Source organism: Periplaneta americana, chromosome 3, assembly GCF_040183065.1.
Source record: "Periplaneta americana isolate PAMFEO1 chromosome 3, P.americana_PAMFEO1_priV1, whole genome shotgun sequence".
Taxonomy (NCBI): domain Eukaryota; kingdom Metazoa; phylum Arthropoda; class Insecta; order Blattodea; family Blattidae; genus Periplaneta; species Periplaneta americana.
The window spans coordinates 60755767-60775050 of record NC_091119.1 but is presented as its reverse complement, the minus strand read 5'-3'; the positions used below and the strand labels follow the sequence as shown (position 1 = coordinate 60775050).

At 33.4% G+C, this 19284-nt stretch overlaps 1 protein-coding gene across 3 annotated transcripts in view; it reads left to right on the top strand.

The window, feature by feature from the left end:
* Positions 1-19284, top strand: part of LOC138696074 (protein IWS1 homolog) — a 71100-nt gene that overhangs the window by 35761 nt on the left and 16055 nt on the right. Inside the window, exons 3-4 of one of the 3 annotated variants that reach the window (XM_069820600.1) lie at positions 13572-13710; positions 15127-15259. The exons of the other annotated variants lie outside the window; for them this stretch is intronic. Of the exons in view, the coding sequence (XP_069676701.1) occupies positions 13572-13710; positions 15127-15167 (180 nt within the window). The 3' untranslated portion in view covers positions 15168-15259. The remainder of the gene's footprint in view (positions 1-13571; positions 13711-15126; positions 15260-19284) is intronic. 3 annotated transcript variants of the gene reach the window in all.

Below are 19284 nucleotides of genomic sequence, written 5' to 3'. Positions count from 1 at the left end.
TATTTTGTTTATCTCACTTCTTAAATATAGGACATACTTTTGCGAGTTTGAATTGTTCGGGAAATTTACCACTAATTAAAGATGTTTACTAGTGGAGATGTTTACTAGTGGAGCTACTAGTAGTACAGCACATTTCTTTACAATACCATCCGGAATGTCATCAGGTCCACAGGAAAGATTATTTTTTAGTTTTTTTATTATATCGAGAATTTCATCTGCAGTCACGGGAGATAGAAATATGGTGTTTACATTTCCTGTTCCATGTAAGGTTGTTTCCTGACTACCTGTTACCTGGTTATTAGGATTGTCTGCTACATTTGCAAAAAAATTTATTAAAAATTTCAGCTATTTCGAAGGAATTTTGAATTGTTTGACCATTATGTATTATTGAAAAGTCTTGATTTGAGACTTTGGTATTTTTACAAGTTTCTTTCTTTACAACTTCCCATATAGCTTTACCTCTGTTCTGTGCTTTCATAATGAATTCTCCATTGAATTTCAGTTTAGCTGCATGTATAACTTTCTTTAATATGCTGGTATATCGTTTATAATGTAATTTAAGATCTAGGCTATTTGTAATTTGGCACAATTTATATAACTCCTTTTTCCTCCTACAAGAAGTTACAATCCCCTTCGTTATCCAATTTTTTGAATTGTTGAACTGCTTATTTGTAAGTGTACATTTTTTTAGTGGAAAAGCAACATCAAAATAATGAGTTATTGAGTTTATAAATTCGTTTGTTTTCGCATCCACATCTGTTAAGTTGGTTACTTCAATCCAATTTTCTTTGCTTAGCAAACGTTTAAAATATTCCTTATATTACTTATACGATTTTAGTAGGGCTGCTTGAACTAATGTGATTTTGATCATTATAATAATTTAACTTGTGAAGGAAGTTTTTGTTTCACTTAGGCCTATTTGGTTAGTTATTTTTTTATTCATAAATATTGGTTACATAATTTTGAGGTTAAGAAGCAAAAATATTTACAATCAGTAAAAAAGTCTCCATACAACCTACCAATTTATTCTCTTTTACATAATAACATATACATAAGTAAAACAAAAACGTGCTGTTCCGTTTGTATAAATTATCCTGATGTATACTAACGGAATTATATACTACAGTTTGAAAAATAAACAAACAAACTTGTAAATTACATTAAATGAAACTGAAAACCAAAAACATAATAAAACAACAAGTCTTCGTACACTACAGTTTATATGCATTCAAATCACCAACCGCTCTTCATTCAGTGATCAATTGGACCTCCTTTTGTTTTTATTGCATCCCTCATGCTTTTAGGGATTGTTTGTACTAGTTTTCTTGTTTTCTCTGGCTCAATGTTCCTCCATTCTTCTAGAATTTTTCCCTCAATTGTTGCTTGCTTCTTATCTTATGTTTTTTCAGCCTTCGTTTTATTTCATCTCATAAATGTTCTATGGCGTTCTTGTCGGGGGATGGTGGAGGAGTATGGAGCTGTTTTTTTTGTACTATACAACAACCAGAGCTTCATATTTGAGGCAGTGTGTTTGGGGTCATTGTCTTGATGAAAGATAAATGTCTCACTGATGTTGAGTTTTTCAGCATTGTCGTGTAGGTTTTCCTTCAGGATGTTCAAATATTGTATCCAGTTCATATAACCGTCCACAAAAACCAAATTTCCCACACCTGCAGCACTCATGCAGCCCCTAACAAAAACACTACCTCCTCCATGTTTTACAGTAGGGCACAAATTCTTGCTCTGTAAATGATCACTTGGCTTTCTCCATACCATTGTACTACCATCCGAATCACTGACTATGATGACTGAATTCCAGAAGTCCTGCAGTTTGTTAACATGCTCCTTAGCAAAAGCCAATCTCTTCTGCTTGTTGATGTTGCTCACATAGGGCTTCTTTCGGGCAACTCGGCCATGATAACATTCGTCTTTTATGACATTTCGTACAGTCTCAGATACCACCTCTACACCATAATCTTCTTTAACCATGGCCGCCAGTCTCTGTGCAATTATCTTTGGATTTTTTCTGATGGATCCCAATACTGCCCGTCTATGGTTGGATTCCAGTTTCTTGGATCGTCCTGATCGACTTCTACTAACCAGTTATTTTGTGTCATTGTACCTTTCAAACACATTATTGTACAGAAGAGGGTTTTTTTACATTTTCTGCTATTTTTTTATTGACTGTCCCTCCTTTCTCAACTTAACAATTAACTCTCTAATTGGTATTGGTATTTCCATTGTAGTCCCAAATTTTGCTGCGTCTTACCTTACTATAGTCACAGACAACTCTATACTGACTCTGTAGTTTTTTTGAACAACAACAAACACAGGTTCTCTTACACCAGTGCTGTCCGTACAGAGACTTTATATACTCTCCTTTAGTTCTGAGTTGTGTCGTGCTTACAAGAAAATGTACAGAGGTAACTGCTCTGTTTCCTGTAGGTATTAACCGTAAACAGAGTATATTTTACATAATAATAAAATTTATTTTTTTACTATATATTTAATCAGATTTTTTCACAAATGTTAATATGTGAGCCTGGTGTATGGAGACATTTTTTACTGACTGTAGGTACAAAATTTATTGTAAATGTTATATAGACATATAATATGATGTAATAGTCTTCATGGTGTGCCATTATTATCCACTTGTAAGGTATGGCTTCTATGACAGTTGCAGGAAGAGTGAGAAAATATAGGCAAAAAAAATACAGAAAATCCAGAGCTTAGGGAAAGTGAAAAAAAGAAAGAAGGAGAGAGATTGAGACTATATAGAAATGCTTAAGAGCTGTAAAATGAATAAGAGAGAGATTGATCGAGAAAGAATTTGGAAAAGAGAGAAGAAGAGAGTTCAAAGAGAGAGAAAAAAGTTACAAACTGCTCAACCTCAGATATCAGACGCATCAACATAAAAGATTTCACTACAATTAATAGGCAAGGTATTCACGTGGGTTGAACGCAATCTTCCAACATGTCGGCCTCAGTAGCGTAGTTGGTATAGCGCTAGTCTTCTATGCCCGAGGTTGCGGGTTCAATTCCAGCCCAGGTCGATGGCATTTAAGTGTTTAAATGCAACAGGCTCATGTCAGTAGATTTACTGGCATGTAAAAGAACTCCTGCGGGACAAAATTCCAGCTCACGGGCGACACTGATATAACCTCTGCAGTTGTGAGCATCGTTAAATAAACCATAATTTAATTTTTCTTTCAACATCTCCAACAAAACAAGTTCATGTTCTTTCCAACACCATTCAAAATCTGTCACCTTCAAAGGTAAAAAATACTTTCTGAAAACCTTAAACTCTTTTTGATAAGTGATCTAAAGGAAAGAAAGAAACGGAGTGATGCACTAAGTGAAGAATAAAAGTGTGAAGTGATACAGTTCTACAGGAGGAATGACATAAGCAGAATAAGGCCAGGAAAGAGGGAATATGTTTCTGTGAAAAATCTTGAATCTCGAAAGTGGAAACAAATATAAAAGCATATTTTAATAACATAAAATTTACTTCGTCATACGTTAAAAGTGTTAAAATTGTTAAAAAAGGTATTTACCTTCGACAGACGGCACGTTTCGACGCTATGTGTCGTCGTCTTCAGTGTCTCTTGACCCACTGGTGATCTTGACTCTGAGATGTGCAGTTGTCGATGGTAGGGGTGGGGGTGTGTTGCTCCTATGGTGGGGGTTGGCTGTTTGTATGTTATGATGTATTATGACGTCAAATAATGTGTGCGTATCGAACTGTAGTTGTGTGTTAAGTATATATTGTGGGTGTGCTATTGTATTCTTATATATTTCGTACCTACAAATTAAACCAAACCCTTTAACTCTCTTAAATATGGAATATAATCTAAATTTAACAGAAGAAATACTGAAATCAGAAGTAAACACTGAAATACTAAAACAATTGTCTTTAGAAACAATTAATATTAGATACCCTCCACAAAACTGGCTTCATTTATACACTGATGGATCCTTGATCTCCAGAGAACAAGGTGCCGGTGCAGGTGTTACGTGCTGTCTCTTCTCACTTTATAGATCTCTTGGGTATGGAACAACAAGTTTTGATGGAGAAATCATTGCAATAAGTGAAAGTCTCAGGAATCTTCTATGCCACATCAATAAATTTAAAAATGCAGTTATATTGTCAGACTCCAAAGCAGCTATTCTATCAATAGTCTCTAAACACACACCTTCATCACAAACAGCAGAAATAACTAAAATGCTCTCTCAATTAATATCACTCAATAAAAGAATTGTATTCCAATGGATACCATCCAGTGGCGATTTCTCTTAAGGAGCACAGGAGCAGTGCACCACCTCTTCAAATAACACATGTTTTTAAATTTATATCAATGAGCTGCAGTAGACTATGTGAGCGACATAATTCTTTATTATAATACTGTGTAAAAATAACACTGCACGTGTACTGGTCTTGTTGACGCCTGGGAATTATGTTTACCGCTCGACACTTGCGGCACACTGTTCCATTGGAGCATGCGCAGTAGTGCTGTTTCACTGGCAGGCTTTGGAGCATGGTAGGGAGCCAGTACAATGTGCATAAGAGGGGTTAGGAGCACTTTCAGATGTGTTCTCAAGCTGTTTGCAGTAGTAGTTAGATCGTTACATCACAAATGTTACAATGAATAGTGTGCAAAATCTTTTAAATATGTAATTTTCTGTAAGACCTTTACACGAAAAGATTAAAATAAAGAAGTTGGGTACACCTACACATGAATTAAAATTACAAGTGGCGAAGCATAGTAATAGAGAAGAGAAAAGAAAATTGAACATTCGGACTTACGAAAAAGCAATATGCGGCTACGATATAAAAGACGCTGTATTTTGTTTTGCTTGCCAATTGTTCGACGGCGATAATTTATTGACAAAAACAAGTACGTTTTATGAATTTTATTTATTTTTCTGTTTGAATTTAGGACTGTGCGTAGTAACTAAATAATTTTGATTATTGTTCTGCGGGTATGATTGATTTTGAAGCACATGAATGAAAGAATTAAAAACACGATTCTTCAGCTGCACACATCAACAATAATGTTAAATTAGCAGTGTTGGGTCAAACAAACATACAGACACAATTGGATTTAATATTGGAATGTTGAACTTCACAATGATAAAGTTACCAAGAACAGATATGTGCGTGCGGTTTTGTGGAGCTTTTGAGTTGGCTTTAAGAGGTCACGATGACTGAGACTCATCTTTAAACGCTAGTATTTTTCTTGACCTCATCAATTTAAAAGTTCTGAATTAGACGCACTCTTAAGGAACATTTGTAAAGAGCAAAAGTGTTTAAGGACACATCAAACACTATACAGAACGAAGTCCTTCAAGCCATTTTGCATGTATGCCATGATGAGATTTCAAAGAAATAAAGAATGCTGTTGACTTTATAGCAGTTAAGGCTGATGATGAACTTTGTTATAAAACGCAATATAGCTAAAACAATATTATTTACGGTGTGTTGCAATAGAAGTTCAACATTTTACTTTGCTATTAATGGACCTACATAGGAAACTAATTAACTGCAATTTCTTGACTAACAAAATTATGTAAATCTATACCTATAAAACATATGTTAATAGTTATGGAGTAGTTAGTACAAATAATGATAATGATAATGATAATAATAATACTAATGATAATAATGATAATAATAATAGGGTGTAATAATAATAATAATATGATAATCATAATAAATATTTGTGCACCACCAGGATTATTTATCACCACACGCCACTGATACCATCCCATTGTGGAATCCTGGGAAACGAGAATGCGGATGCTTTAGCAAAGAAGGGCAGCACTGCTACTTACAGACCTGTTACTACATCTACGTATTACTCTGTAAAAAGATTTATTAAATCTACATACTTAGACTTCAACAAACAAAATTTGATAACACAATCCCAAGGGAAAAAATGGAACTCTCTGCATCAAAATCCATAGTTAATTCCCGATTTACCACGAAAATCGTCTGTAGCTGCATTTAGATTGGCAACAGGCCATGATTGTTTGGCCAAACACCTGCATAGAATTGGAATATATCAGTCCCCTAACTGTCCATTGTGCAACTCAAACCAAGAAATGGATTCGGAACACCTCAAAATCTGTGCTTCAGTGGCTGACCATGACAATATCTTTGAAAAATATTGGAGTGCAAGAGGTCAAATGACTTTATTGTCAAACGCCTGGCATTAGAAAACAACAACATATTTCGTACTGTTCTAGGATGTTTAACTGTGAACTTTTTGGTGTGATGTGTAAAATTTCCATATCTGTTTTTATATTATTGTAGTCATGATTATTGTTGATAATGTGATCTGCATAATTTGATGTGATGTAGGGTTTGGTTATAGCTGTAATATGTTCATTATAGGCCTATCTTGTATGAAAGGATCTTCCTGTCTGTCCTATGTAAAAATGTGGGCAACTATTGCATTTTAATTTGTAAATTCCAGTTGAATTATATTTATTTGAATGTTTAGTGTGGTTATTTAAGTATTTCTGTGTTGTATTATTTGTTTTGTATGCAATTTTGTACTTTAGTTTTCTGAATGAAGTTGCAATTTTGTGGGTATTGGTATTGTGATATGTTAATGTTATGTATTTATTCTCGCGTGCTGTTTGTGTTGGTTTGTTCTGTTTTTGTTTTGCCTTTTTGCCTTTGCCTTTTAATAGTGAAAATTTAAGAGGGATACGGTTTGTTAAAAAAAGATCATAATTTTTAAATAGGATTATCCATGTTTAAAACACTGAGACCATCAGAAGCATTTCCAACATCATGCAGAGTTCACAATGTATGCAAGTGCTCATATGAAAACATAGAAATGCTTGTGGAAGGGCTGAATAAAATAAATGCCAATATTTGCACTTCTAGCTGATGAAATTAAGATGATTGAATCCAAAATTCAAAATTTGGGTATGTAAGGCACACTCTGAAACATTCTTTTAGTTATTATTGTTAAGTTGAATAGGATAACTTAATACTAGTGTGTCCTATACGTAACCAAACACTTGTCACACTTAGAAAGCATGTTGAAATGTTCAGATAGTCAGTATAATATAATATAATATAATATAATATTGTTTTATTAATTCAGTCTAATTGACATATCACAAATATAAAAAGTCAATGACACTTACCTATGTAAGTGATCATTGTGTACTATACAAATATAAAAATTAAGCAAACGTTTTCGCCCTTCGGGCATCATCAGGCTTTTTTACATACAATATCTTGTACATTTTGTCTCTTATTGTGGAACAAATGATTAATCATAACCTGTTTTATAATGAAAATAATAACTATTTAAAATTGACTTATGGTAATTAACAATCTAAAATTAATGTACAGATATGAAAATTTAATACATAATAATGATATAAAATTGTGGCTGCACTGCTGTGTTGTGTTTAAATTATAATATCATAAAACTGTGAACATGATAAAAAGATTTCATTCCTCTTTAAACTTCATAATATCGTTAATTGGATGTTTTACTGCTAGTCTTGTCTCAATTGTTCATTACTTGTTACGGTGAAATCAATCTGAAATATATTAGTTATTATGTAGAGAATCCTATATGATGCAATGTTAAAATTTATTAAATTGTTGTCGAAAATACTCACATTTAAGATCGTGTGTACTGCACAGGTTATGTGTTGACATTTGCATTGAGACGATTTTTTGAGACTGGGTTTTATCTGCAATGAAATTTAACATAAGAATATATGAAATTTGGTGTAAATGAATATAATAATTGTATGAACGTACTTACGATGAAATGAGGTTGACTAGTTATGATGATGTTGCGACTGATGTGACGTGAGCGACCTGTAGTGCTTACATTGAGCATTTAATGCGGAAGAATATTGGGTTGTGATTGATTACGTCTAGAGGTTATATAAGGGGTTTCGGATGTGAACTAAATTTTCGTTGAGAACACAACTATCTTTTTGAATTTGTTTGGCAATGTAACACTCTTTGGCGGAATTTATTAGTTTTCTGTCTGTTCCAGATTTTAAAATTTTCAAAGTTTTATGGAGAGGGCCTAATCCATGTCCTGTTTCAATTAGGTGGGTGGCATATGTAGATTTTTTTTCTATTATGTTTGAAGTCGGTGATATGTTCACTGTATCTAATTTTGAAATTCCTTTTGGTCTGTCCTATGTATTTTTGTTTACAAGTATAATATTCCAATCTGTAGATGCCGTTATTATTTGATTTATTGAATTTATGAAGTCTATTATTTAAATTGTTGTTGAGTTTGTTATCAGGCTTATGTGCTATATAAATATTTTCTTTCTTGAAAAAGTTAGTTAATTTATTTGATATGTATTTATTGTATGATAGTCCAAAACGTTTACTATTAGTATTACTTTTTTGTTTTGTTAAAGTGGATGTATTATTTAGTTTTTTAATTCTTTCATTCTTATTTATCAATTTCTTGATTAAATTTTTACTATAACCATTTTCATTGGCTATTTGAATCATTTTGTTGTATTCTTTGTTATAGTTACTTTTATTTAAAGGGATTTGTGTTAATCTATTGACCAAAAAGTTGAAATTACTTAATTTATGTGCGGTTGGGTGCTCAGAATCTATCGGAATACTATGATTAGTGGTTCCAGGTTTTCTGTAAATGTTGAAATCAAATTTATTTTTGTGTTTCTTTATGATGATGTCCAAAAAATGAATCATGTTATTAGCTTCAATTTCCTGTGTAAACTTCAAATTATTATGTAGATCATTAAAAGAGGTTAATATTTGTTCGTCTATTTGTCACACTTCTCACAAATTATATTTTTGTGATTGGAACATATAAAGGAAAATCTTTGATCTGATAGGGCATGCTAAGTATATATTGTAAAGTAATGCTGAGCACCAAAAAGCATTTTTGACTATAAGTAATTTCAGAAAAAATGAAGTGGAAATAAACCAGTGATTTTCTACTGTCCTGTACGTAACTGGTATTAATTTTTTTTTGCACTGAAATGAGATTTTTGGATTCCTGACTTTGGTATAATGTAAGGAAAAGCATTCTGTTGAATTATATGTGAGTCTTTATTTTTAAAAACTGTAAATTATGTTTCAGTTCAAGAAAATGTATTGCAAAATGTCCCATACGTAACACACAAATACTGTGGCTTTACCCATATGCTAATCACCTTCAATGTTATACACGTGCACCTTGTATCTCATTCATAACAAATGAAAAGCACATCAGCCTATTAAGAAAATGTTCCGTGTTCAAGCCCTGCCTGCGAGTATTTTTTATTAGGGTCTATTGTCACATCTTTGCAATTTAAACGTATGTTGCTCAGAATTATTTTATGTTTCCTGAATACATTTTGGGAAAATTATGTAGCCCGGGAAAGGGCTGTTTTTGGCTGTCATTCAATATACACATCCTTAATCTCTGTTGTCACAGATTTCTTCTATTCGAGTGGGAAGGGATACGCTAATTAGGGTTCCCTAGAATGTTATCGTACGTAATTTTGACGTATAATTGATCCTCATTGGTTTTCCCGCCAAGCGAGTCCCTCCTCCTTCTAGCTATGCCTCCATCTGTCAGTTGCTATCAGTCATGACAAAAGGCTGTAACTTAGACGTTTAGCCAAGTTATTATAAGATATATGTATTTCATGGAAGTTTATTTTCATGAAAATAAAAATTAGAAACGAAAAAGAGACCTAAACACTACAAAGAAAAGAATAAAAAAATTATATTCCGAAACGAATATAGAATCCAAAAGCACTCTTTTCGCCTGTTACGTCATTTTTTCGTAACAATAGCAATACATTACTACTCAATGACGATAGCAGTCTAAGGTTAATACTTGCAGAAGCATATTATAATATTGAAACGGATATATAGCCCAGAATAATAATTTATAATTGCCAATCTATATATATAATTTGAATTGGTGATGGAAATTACGGGAAAACGGCTGAACGGATTTTAATAAATGACCCCTCATTTTGAAGCTTGGAACCCAAAGTTTTTCAGAAAAATAGTAGTTTTCAGTGAAATGTCAGTTTTCCTACATCATTTTCCTATTTTTCAAAATCCATCTTTCGTCAGTTTTGAGAACTAATTAATTGCACTTCAGAATAAAACAAAACACACACTACAATAAACAATAGACTATTACACGAAGGCCATGACCTGCAGGATTGCTGACATAGGTTAGAGTTCAGATGGCTCAGATTCTTTCACATCATAATGCCAATATGTCGATCTTCATTTGTGTAATTTTTTGATAACGTATAAAAAATAATTTACAGGTCTGATTCTCTGGTCTAAACTTAAGAATGTTTGATGACATTATTACCATTAAAAATGAAATATTATTATAGGTAATACAACACATAAAGGTATACTGATGATATGAAAGTGAAACGTTTTGGGGCTTTAAGTAAGTAGACGCAGAGAAAGAATATTTTATATTAGATCTCCATTTCTATCATTTACTGTGTAACGGCTATATATATGTTACTGAAAACTATAAAACTTACGGAGGGTAACAATATTGTTATTAAAAATGAAATACTTTTATAGTTATTAATCAAGTAGGCAGTGTGGTATAGATATTTATATGTCTGATTCTCTAATTTTCCTTGGTAGTAATTGATTCATGCTACGTCTTTAAACTACATCAAAATTAATTTCATATTTCTTTGGTTTAATTGATTAGATTTGTGATCACTGCCAAGCATATTTTGTTGTAGGGAAAATAGCATGCCATTACATTTCTTGCTACCGTGATGAGTAAGTTTATTTCCCGCAACCAGCAACGAATGAAACACTGAAACTGCTAACGATTTACGATGGACAATTTTATTTAGGGTGCATATAAGATTCTACAACACTTGACATATCATTCGCCTCCTTTTTCGCATCTCAGCAATAAATTCATCACAACAGCCTGTATTACAGAAATATACGAGATAACATTCATTGTTACACAAATTAATCCAGCAGTATTTGGTAGATCAGTATTGTCTGGAGGAAGCGCAAAAATTACAATTCCTAAGAAAAGACCAAAAGGTATTACTTACTGATAAAATAAGAAGCCTACAAGGTTTTGTAGTCTCTTGATCACCTCAGCAAGATCTCTTAGTGGGAAAAAGTGATTCTGCCCTCTACATTTCAGGGTAGTTCACGAAACATGCAGCAGCTATACCAAGGTGCTAAGTCTTTTGTTCAAAGCATGACAAACCTTACATTTTCTTAACTCTCACCTACAATCCGCTATGACCTGAAATAGCTACTGCTTTATTCCCACATGAAAAACTCGCTGATCGTCCTGACATTGTTACTTGCGATTTCGCATTGAAACTCAAGAACTGAAGACGGATAGTTCAAGGAACAATATTTGGCATAAAAAAACATTCAGAGGGAGTATGTTTCACTATTATGGAAGCAAATAACTTTCAAAATGTCTGGTATTCTTCATTGAAAATAAATCTGAACAATTTTTTTTTGTACTTCTTATGGACTTAGTTTGCAGTATTTGCTCCACAAGCCACTAGTTATAATATAATTTCGAGTAACGTTATCAAATGGCTGTTTATTCCACTCTTTAAAGAATGAAGGATGGTAGTATGAACAAAATATTTAAAACATTCTAGTTACATAAAATAGTCATAAATTCAGTAATAATTTACAGAGTCTAGTTAACTCAGTTTTTATTTTCTTTTTATTTCTCACAACTGGAATTATTGTATAACATTCATATTATAAAAATGTTAACAATGTAATATTAAGTAAAAGAAACGAGAATGAAATGTGTATAAAAGGGTAACATAAATTTAATTACTGAATTTTTAAAATACATTTTATAATCATATGAATCAATCAATTTTCTTAATGTATCCAGCTTTTTGCTGACTACATAAAGTCCACTATAGTCCACTGTAGTCTATTCAGTTGTTGTTTTTCACGAGAAATGAGGGATATTTTAATCGGTGTTCATTATAGACGCCTGTTGCTAGTAGCCAGAGTTGGGGTGTAGTCAATATATACTGCAGAGCTGTGTCTTCTGCAACTGGTACTGATGATTTTAATTTACTACTTTTGTGGTTTATGGATGGACAGTAGAAAAATGTGTTCCAGATCTTCATCATCACAGACAAGTAGGATTATCAGAAATGTGAAATCGGTGTAGGTACAATTGTGTGACAATGTGACCTGTTCTGGCTCTTGTTAAAAATGTTTGAACATGTTCAGGTAAGTTTTTGTACATTTCCAGGTCATTTGGTTTCGTTTCTTTCGTACAAACTGTAAAATTTTTCCTTTGTCAGAAGAGAGCCAATTGTTGAGCCATAGGTTTATACAATGAGACTTTACCGAAGCAAAAGCACTGGATAGAGATATCACTTGAAGAGGTCTTGGTTGCAAATATGTTGCCTGTTTTGCAATATTATCGACTTTCTCGTTTCCAGGTATACCACAATGACTAGGTATCCAATAATCATATGAACGAAAGAGAAAATACAGCTCATGAACTTTTTTGATTCTCAATGGGTTTTAACATTAGAAACACGTTTCATAGTGAATACAACACGAGGTGCAGACAGAATCATGCAATAAAGCAAGCTCTGTCAAAGCTGTTAAACTAAAATTGGTATTGTCAGTTCGAAATAGTTTATCGTTTTTCATTATTATATTATCATGTAATGCACATTATATTGTTCTATAGCAATATACTTGAACAAAATGTTACGACAGTGATAGTGGAATAAAACTATTACGTGAAAATACAAACTTAAAAAAAATCAAGCAATAAGTGGGGATGAAATATTGTAAATTTGTTTCTTAAAACAGAGCAGTTTGTGTTGCAGTAGGCAGTCAAGCATTTTACTAATGAGCTATCACACATTTTCAGAATAAGACTTTGCCAACGTGTTTTCCACATGTATACCTGGTGAAGAGCGCGGTCATCTGAAGATTTATTTGTTATTAAATTCGTGTTATATGGAAGTTTCGTGAGTTAAATAATAATCTAAATTAGACACAGATAGCAGGGCATGTAGCACGTATGGGCGAATCCAGAAATGCATATAAAGTGTTAGTTGGGAGGCCGGAGGGAAAAAGACCTTTAGGGAGGCCGAGATGTAGATGGGAAGATAATATTAAAATGGATTTGATGGAGGTGGGATATGATGATAGAGAATGGATTAATTTTGCTCAGGATAGGGATCAATGGCGGGCTTATGTGAGGGCGGCAATGAACCTCCGGGTTCCTTAAAAGTCAGTAAGTAAGTAAGTAGCGGCAGAATAGGGTTAGGTTTCGTTCTAAAGTCGTGGGAGGGAAAACAGTAAGTGGAATTGTAGAGATAGTATGATGCAAAATTTCTGTATAGCTGTATAGCATGGCTGCTATGAAGACATTTCTCAGCTGGTCAGTTTTTCTTGTCGTGAGTCTACGTATGGATGCAATTTCCAACAGGTATTTTTACAAATTAAGAAGCAAGTGGATTTAACGCATTGCAGGGGAACACCACAATTTATTATAAACTACTTAATAATATCATGCTCATGTCTTTAGTTCACAGGTATCAGTCAAGATACTCTTAAGCAATCTGGTATTGGAAAGGCAGTGATGTACCTGTATAAGCACCCCGATGAAACCAAGGAGAACAAGGAGCATGCTCGCAAACTTATGAATGAGTGGGCTGACTTCAAAGGTAGGTGCATTTGTTTAGAATTGATAGGATTAAATAATTTAAAACGTGCAGATGATAATTTTATTAACTACTGGTACTTCAGGACGCAGAAATTTTTGATAAAATACTTACTTACTGGCTTTTAAGGAACCCGGAGGTTCATTGCCGCCCTCACATAAGCCCGCCATTGGTCCCTATACTGAGCAAGATTAATCCAGTCTCTATCATCATATCCCACCTCCCTCAAATCCATTTTAATATTATCTTCCCATCTATGTCTTAGCCTCTCTAAAGGTCTTTCTCCCTCCGGCCCCCCAACTAACACTCTATATGCATTTCTGGATTCGCCCATATGTGCTACATGCCCTGCCCATCTCAAACGTCTGGATTTAATGTTTCTAATTATGTCAGGTGAAGAATACAATGCGTGCAGTTCTGTGTTGTGTAACTTTCTCCATTCTCCTGTAACTTCATCCCTCTTAGCCCCAAATATTTTCCTAAGCACCTTATTCTCAAACACTCTTAACCTATGTTCCTCTCCAAAGTGAGAGTCCAAGTTTCACAACTTATATAAATTCTAACTTTCAGATTTTTTGACAGCAGACTGGATGATAAAAGCTTCTCAACAGAATAATAACAGGCATTTCCCATATTTATTCTGTGTTTAATTTCCTCCCGTGTATCATTTATATTTGTTACTGTTACTCCAAGATATTTGAACTTCTCCACCTCTTCAAAAGATAAATTTCCAATTTTTATATTTCCATTTCGTACAATATTCTCGTCACGAGACGTAATCATATACTTTATCTTTTCGGGATTTACTTCCAAACCTATCTCTTTACTTGTTTCCAGTAAAATTCCCATGTTTTCCCTAATCGTTTGTGGATTTTCTCCTAACATATTCACGTCATCCGCATAGACAAGCAGATGATGTAACCCGTTCAATTCCAAACCCTCTCTATTATCCTGGACTTTCCTAATAGGCATATTCTAGAGAAAAGTTAAAAAGTAAAGGTGATAGTGCATTTCCTTGCTTTAGCCCGCAGTGAATTGGAAACGCATCTGACAGAAACTGACCTATACGAACTCTGCTGTACGTTTCACTGAGACACATTTTAATTAATCAAACTAGTTTCTTGGGAATATCAAATTCAATAAGAATATCATATAAAACTTCTCTTTTTTGATAAAATATAATACAAAAATTAATACTTAATAACTTATGAATGTAGGACAAAAAAATTTCTTACGATTTCCATTCATAACTATGTAAAGCACTTGATACAGCAAGTTTCATCAAAATCCCAGAAAATCAGAATCAGTGTGTTGATTTAACATGAAATGACTCAATTTTCATATGGTAGGAATAAATATTTGTAAAGATTGAAATTCTTGAAGAAACTTTGTTACTGAGTCGAGTATAATTTTGTGTAGACATAAATAAAGAGGAGTGGAGGCAGCGTGAACTGGAATAGATGCCTAAGAGGCAACGCACCAGAGATGAAGAAGATCGTCAGGATAAGCAAGACTTCGACAAAGCGCTGACATCTGGCGAAACAGGGAGAAAGTAAGTTTTTGATTTGTTTGTTTGTTTAAAGTTGCTTTAATCTTACGTCTTATCTCTTCTAGAACTATAAATTAAAACAAATACTACTTAAATTAAGTTCAATTAATGCAGTAAAGATTACACAAACAGTAGCTTGAATTCATAAATTAATTGGTTACATTTAATACTCTTTATTTGTAATCGGGTAAATGAAGGCAAAGATAAGGATTTGATAACCATGTTAAATTATAGTCATATTACAACAGTTTTTTTTTCTCATAAGTAATTAAAATATATGAGGCGTTCCATAAGAGAAGGGCGAACCTGCCAAATGTACCTGTAGAGGTAATCGATGATCAAAGTATTTTACCTGTAAATGAGATAAAGGCGAATCTGCCAAGGACACGTATGTAAATGATGATAATTATTACTTTGTACACTGAAAAACGAATACCGGTATCTTTATTGAAAATTGCAGTTAAATGTCCAATTTAATATTCCAACTTAATAGTGATCATAGATGACATTAAGAATTCATCAATATTATGAGAATAATTTGAAGACAATATACCTATTAGAAAAAGCAAAGGGCGTGGAATGAACTCAATAGTGGCAGACATAATAATAATAATAATAATAATAATAATAATAATAATAATAATAATAACAACAACAACAATAACACTTAATCGCACTGTGATGTGACATTTACAAAGTGTGTCAAATTGGTATATATTATATTTCATGACCAAAAATGAAAGTGTAAATCACATTTATTCTGTTTATTGCCTTCTGTGAATGTAAAACACAAGTTGAAGCCACGAGATTCACTTACACAGACGCAGTGGCGTAGCCAGCGGGTGGGTCAAGTGGGCCCAGGCCCACCCAAAAAGTTTGCGAATATTTTAGTTTTTTTTTTTTTTTTAGGGAAAACACTCAACATTAAAAATAAACCATGGATCCAGAGCAGTAATTATAATCGATAGAATTAAGATAAAAAGTAAAAAAATTGTCCATTTTTTCAAGAGCCAATTTAACTGTGTTAGGTTGGGCCAAAAAAAACTGTCTGGCAGCAATAAAAAGAAGGAAGCTGTGGAGGCTACTGGATCGTTACATAAGCTAGAAAATTTGATACCTTATTTTATTTGATATAGACAATATTCTTGCTCTTGCAAATTTATTATCGGAAGCACCTCAGTCTTCAAAAATGGATATTAGTAAATGTTCGTCCCTCATTAAGGCAATGATAGAAAATTTTCAAAGCTTCGAAATGAAGAAAAATTCGAAGAATTTTATTCCAGTGCCGTTTGTTTGACAGAAGTTTTGGGAATCAATGTCTCTGCACAAGAAAAAAGAAATCATCGACCACAATCTCTGGTAACAGACTATTTTGTTACTGATGATGGTGGCGCTATGCTGAAGAGTAAAGAGTTCCGATTCAGAGCAACAAGATAAGGGTTTGCTGAGAGCAAGTTTTTATAATATACTCGATAATGTCATATCAGAAATGAAAAGACAGTTTGAAGAAAATTCTGTTTTCTGTGAAGCAGTATCAGTTTGTGATCCAAAGTCTTCTGATTCCATGAACTTCAAGACCTTGCGAGAACTGGCTGACTTGTATTGATTTTCAAATTCTGTGTTAAACAGAAACAAGGAACTTCTAGAGAGACAGTATTCCTTAGTGAAATAATGAATATTAAATCAAAACATGTGTGACCTATACTCTAAACTACAAAACAAACATGAGTTTGGAATTCCAGGAACTACTCCAAGTTTTACAAATTATAGGCCTATTGATCTGTCCCATCACAACTGCTTCCGAAGAAAACACTTTTTCTGCATCAAGACGAAAAAAAACTTACACCAGGACAACCATGTCAAGCACAAGGCTTTGTAATCTATCAATTTTATCCATCGAGAGAAAAAAAAGTTGGAATTTGTTGAAGGACCCATCATCAGTGGTCAACAAATTCGTTGCTAGGAAATCTCGACAGCTCCAGTTCAGCTTATGAAGCGTTTTTATAGGTATGACTTGCATAATTGTTTATCATAATTTTGCATTTTACAATTCATTTTGGTTTTCCAGATAAATCTATTCAATAATGATAAATGTATTGCATAAACATTCACCAGGGGCGTATATTGCGGATGTTCAAGGTGTGCGCTGGACACCCTGTAAATTCGGTAATCTCATTTTTTATTTCAAGTTGTTTTATATTTAATTTATCACAATTTAAATGCGTGGTAATCTCATTGGAAGTTGACGTATATAGTTCAAGACTAATTTTAATTCATTACCATTTAAATATTTTAAATGCCTGCTGGTTGAATGTGCACACCATCCCCAGAATGGCTTTCGTTTTATAACGTACGCTCTGCCTGACGAAGGGGGATGAGTTCTGGTCTGGTTGTCCTGTCCGTACAAAAGAACATCCCCTGCTGAGAGTTACTGCTATAATTCTCTGCGCACGCAAGGTGGCATGGTGCGGATACTTGCTTCTCTCAAGCTCGCAGGTCATCCTGTATACAGCCAGCTCAACTTGTCAATACCGTTACAAAATATTGTGTTTGACGTGTGTGTTTACTGTTTGTGTGAGTGAATTTACTGTGTTTAGGTTTTACTAGGGTTCATAGTTGTGTGCCAGCGCAGGTGAACAATTTAAATTACCGGTACTTATTTAATGATAATAGCACTTGGAAATGTACACTGTAAAAGATCTTTTGCAAAAGCCATTCTCTTCTCGCCCACTAGGAGAGATATTGCATATAGTGAATAAGGGTAGACCTACCCCGCCACTTCCGAATTTAGTGCATCAATATAAAACAAAAAGCGAACAATGTACTAGACATTTTTCTATTTCACAATATGAAATTGTAGAATAGTTAGCGGGTTGTGGAACTTCAAACAGGTTATTTTGCTGGCCATGGTTATTGTTTGATCATAAATAATGCAATTTTGAATAACGTTATTTGTAGTTGCCTCCTTTCTCCGGCATATGCAGGGCAGTCATTGAAACAAGGTGATTAATTTTTAAGAAGTTGTGGTGCGAGTACTTTGAATAATATTTAAATGTCATTTTCTTTTAATTTTATGTCACTTTTCCTTTAGTTTAAGGGCATTTTAATGATCATTTTAAGTAGATTTTTAGGTCATCAACATCCGCCCCATAGTTATTATTTATAAATAATACTAAATTATATATAAAAAATGGCAGTTAATGTTGACCCGATATTTCACTGAGGCCTATAATAATTGTGCGAGATAGACCAACTATATATTTTTAACAGAACACCCAAACTCCAGGTTCAGCATACGTCACTGACATTCACCATTTGTCTGCATCATAATAATTGCATTGCACTAGTGATCTGATCTAATATAGGCACAAAGTATAACATTATGTAAATTTTATCAATTTTAACTATTTTATCTTGACAATAAGTGGTATTTAAAAGTGTAACATGAGTTATATGTATTAACATTCACATCCACAATCTTGAATTTCATACTTTATTTTTTGGCAAAACAAATTACACAAATTCAAAATTGAACATTTCCACCAATAAGTTTTCCACTACATAAAACGCATGATAAAATTAATCAACTTTGTTATACATATTACTTTGTACAGTTTAATGGATTAAGTTTAGATTTCGTCAATTTTTAAATATCTGATGATGCTGAACAGGCGAAAACGTTCATATCTATTTGAGATGTAATAGCAAATAATAAAATTTGCAAATAGATAAATGTTATTGATTGAGCAATTAAAATAAATGTATCATAATTTTGCATGTTATCAAATAAGACTTCCGAGAACGAGTTTCAAGACATTGCCAGGTACTTTATTAACCCTGCATAACTGGCCCACCCAAAATAATTAGCCTGGCTATGCTACTGACACAGAGATTACAAACACAGTCAACACAGATCTCGTAGGCTGTAGGTCAACTTTTTTCACTAGGAACAGTGCTTGCAATAGCTACTTTTCTTAAAAGTGTCAAGATCTCCCAAAATGACCCTACTCTTAATTTTCGCGACATCT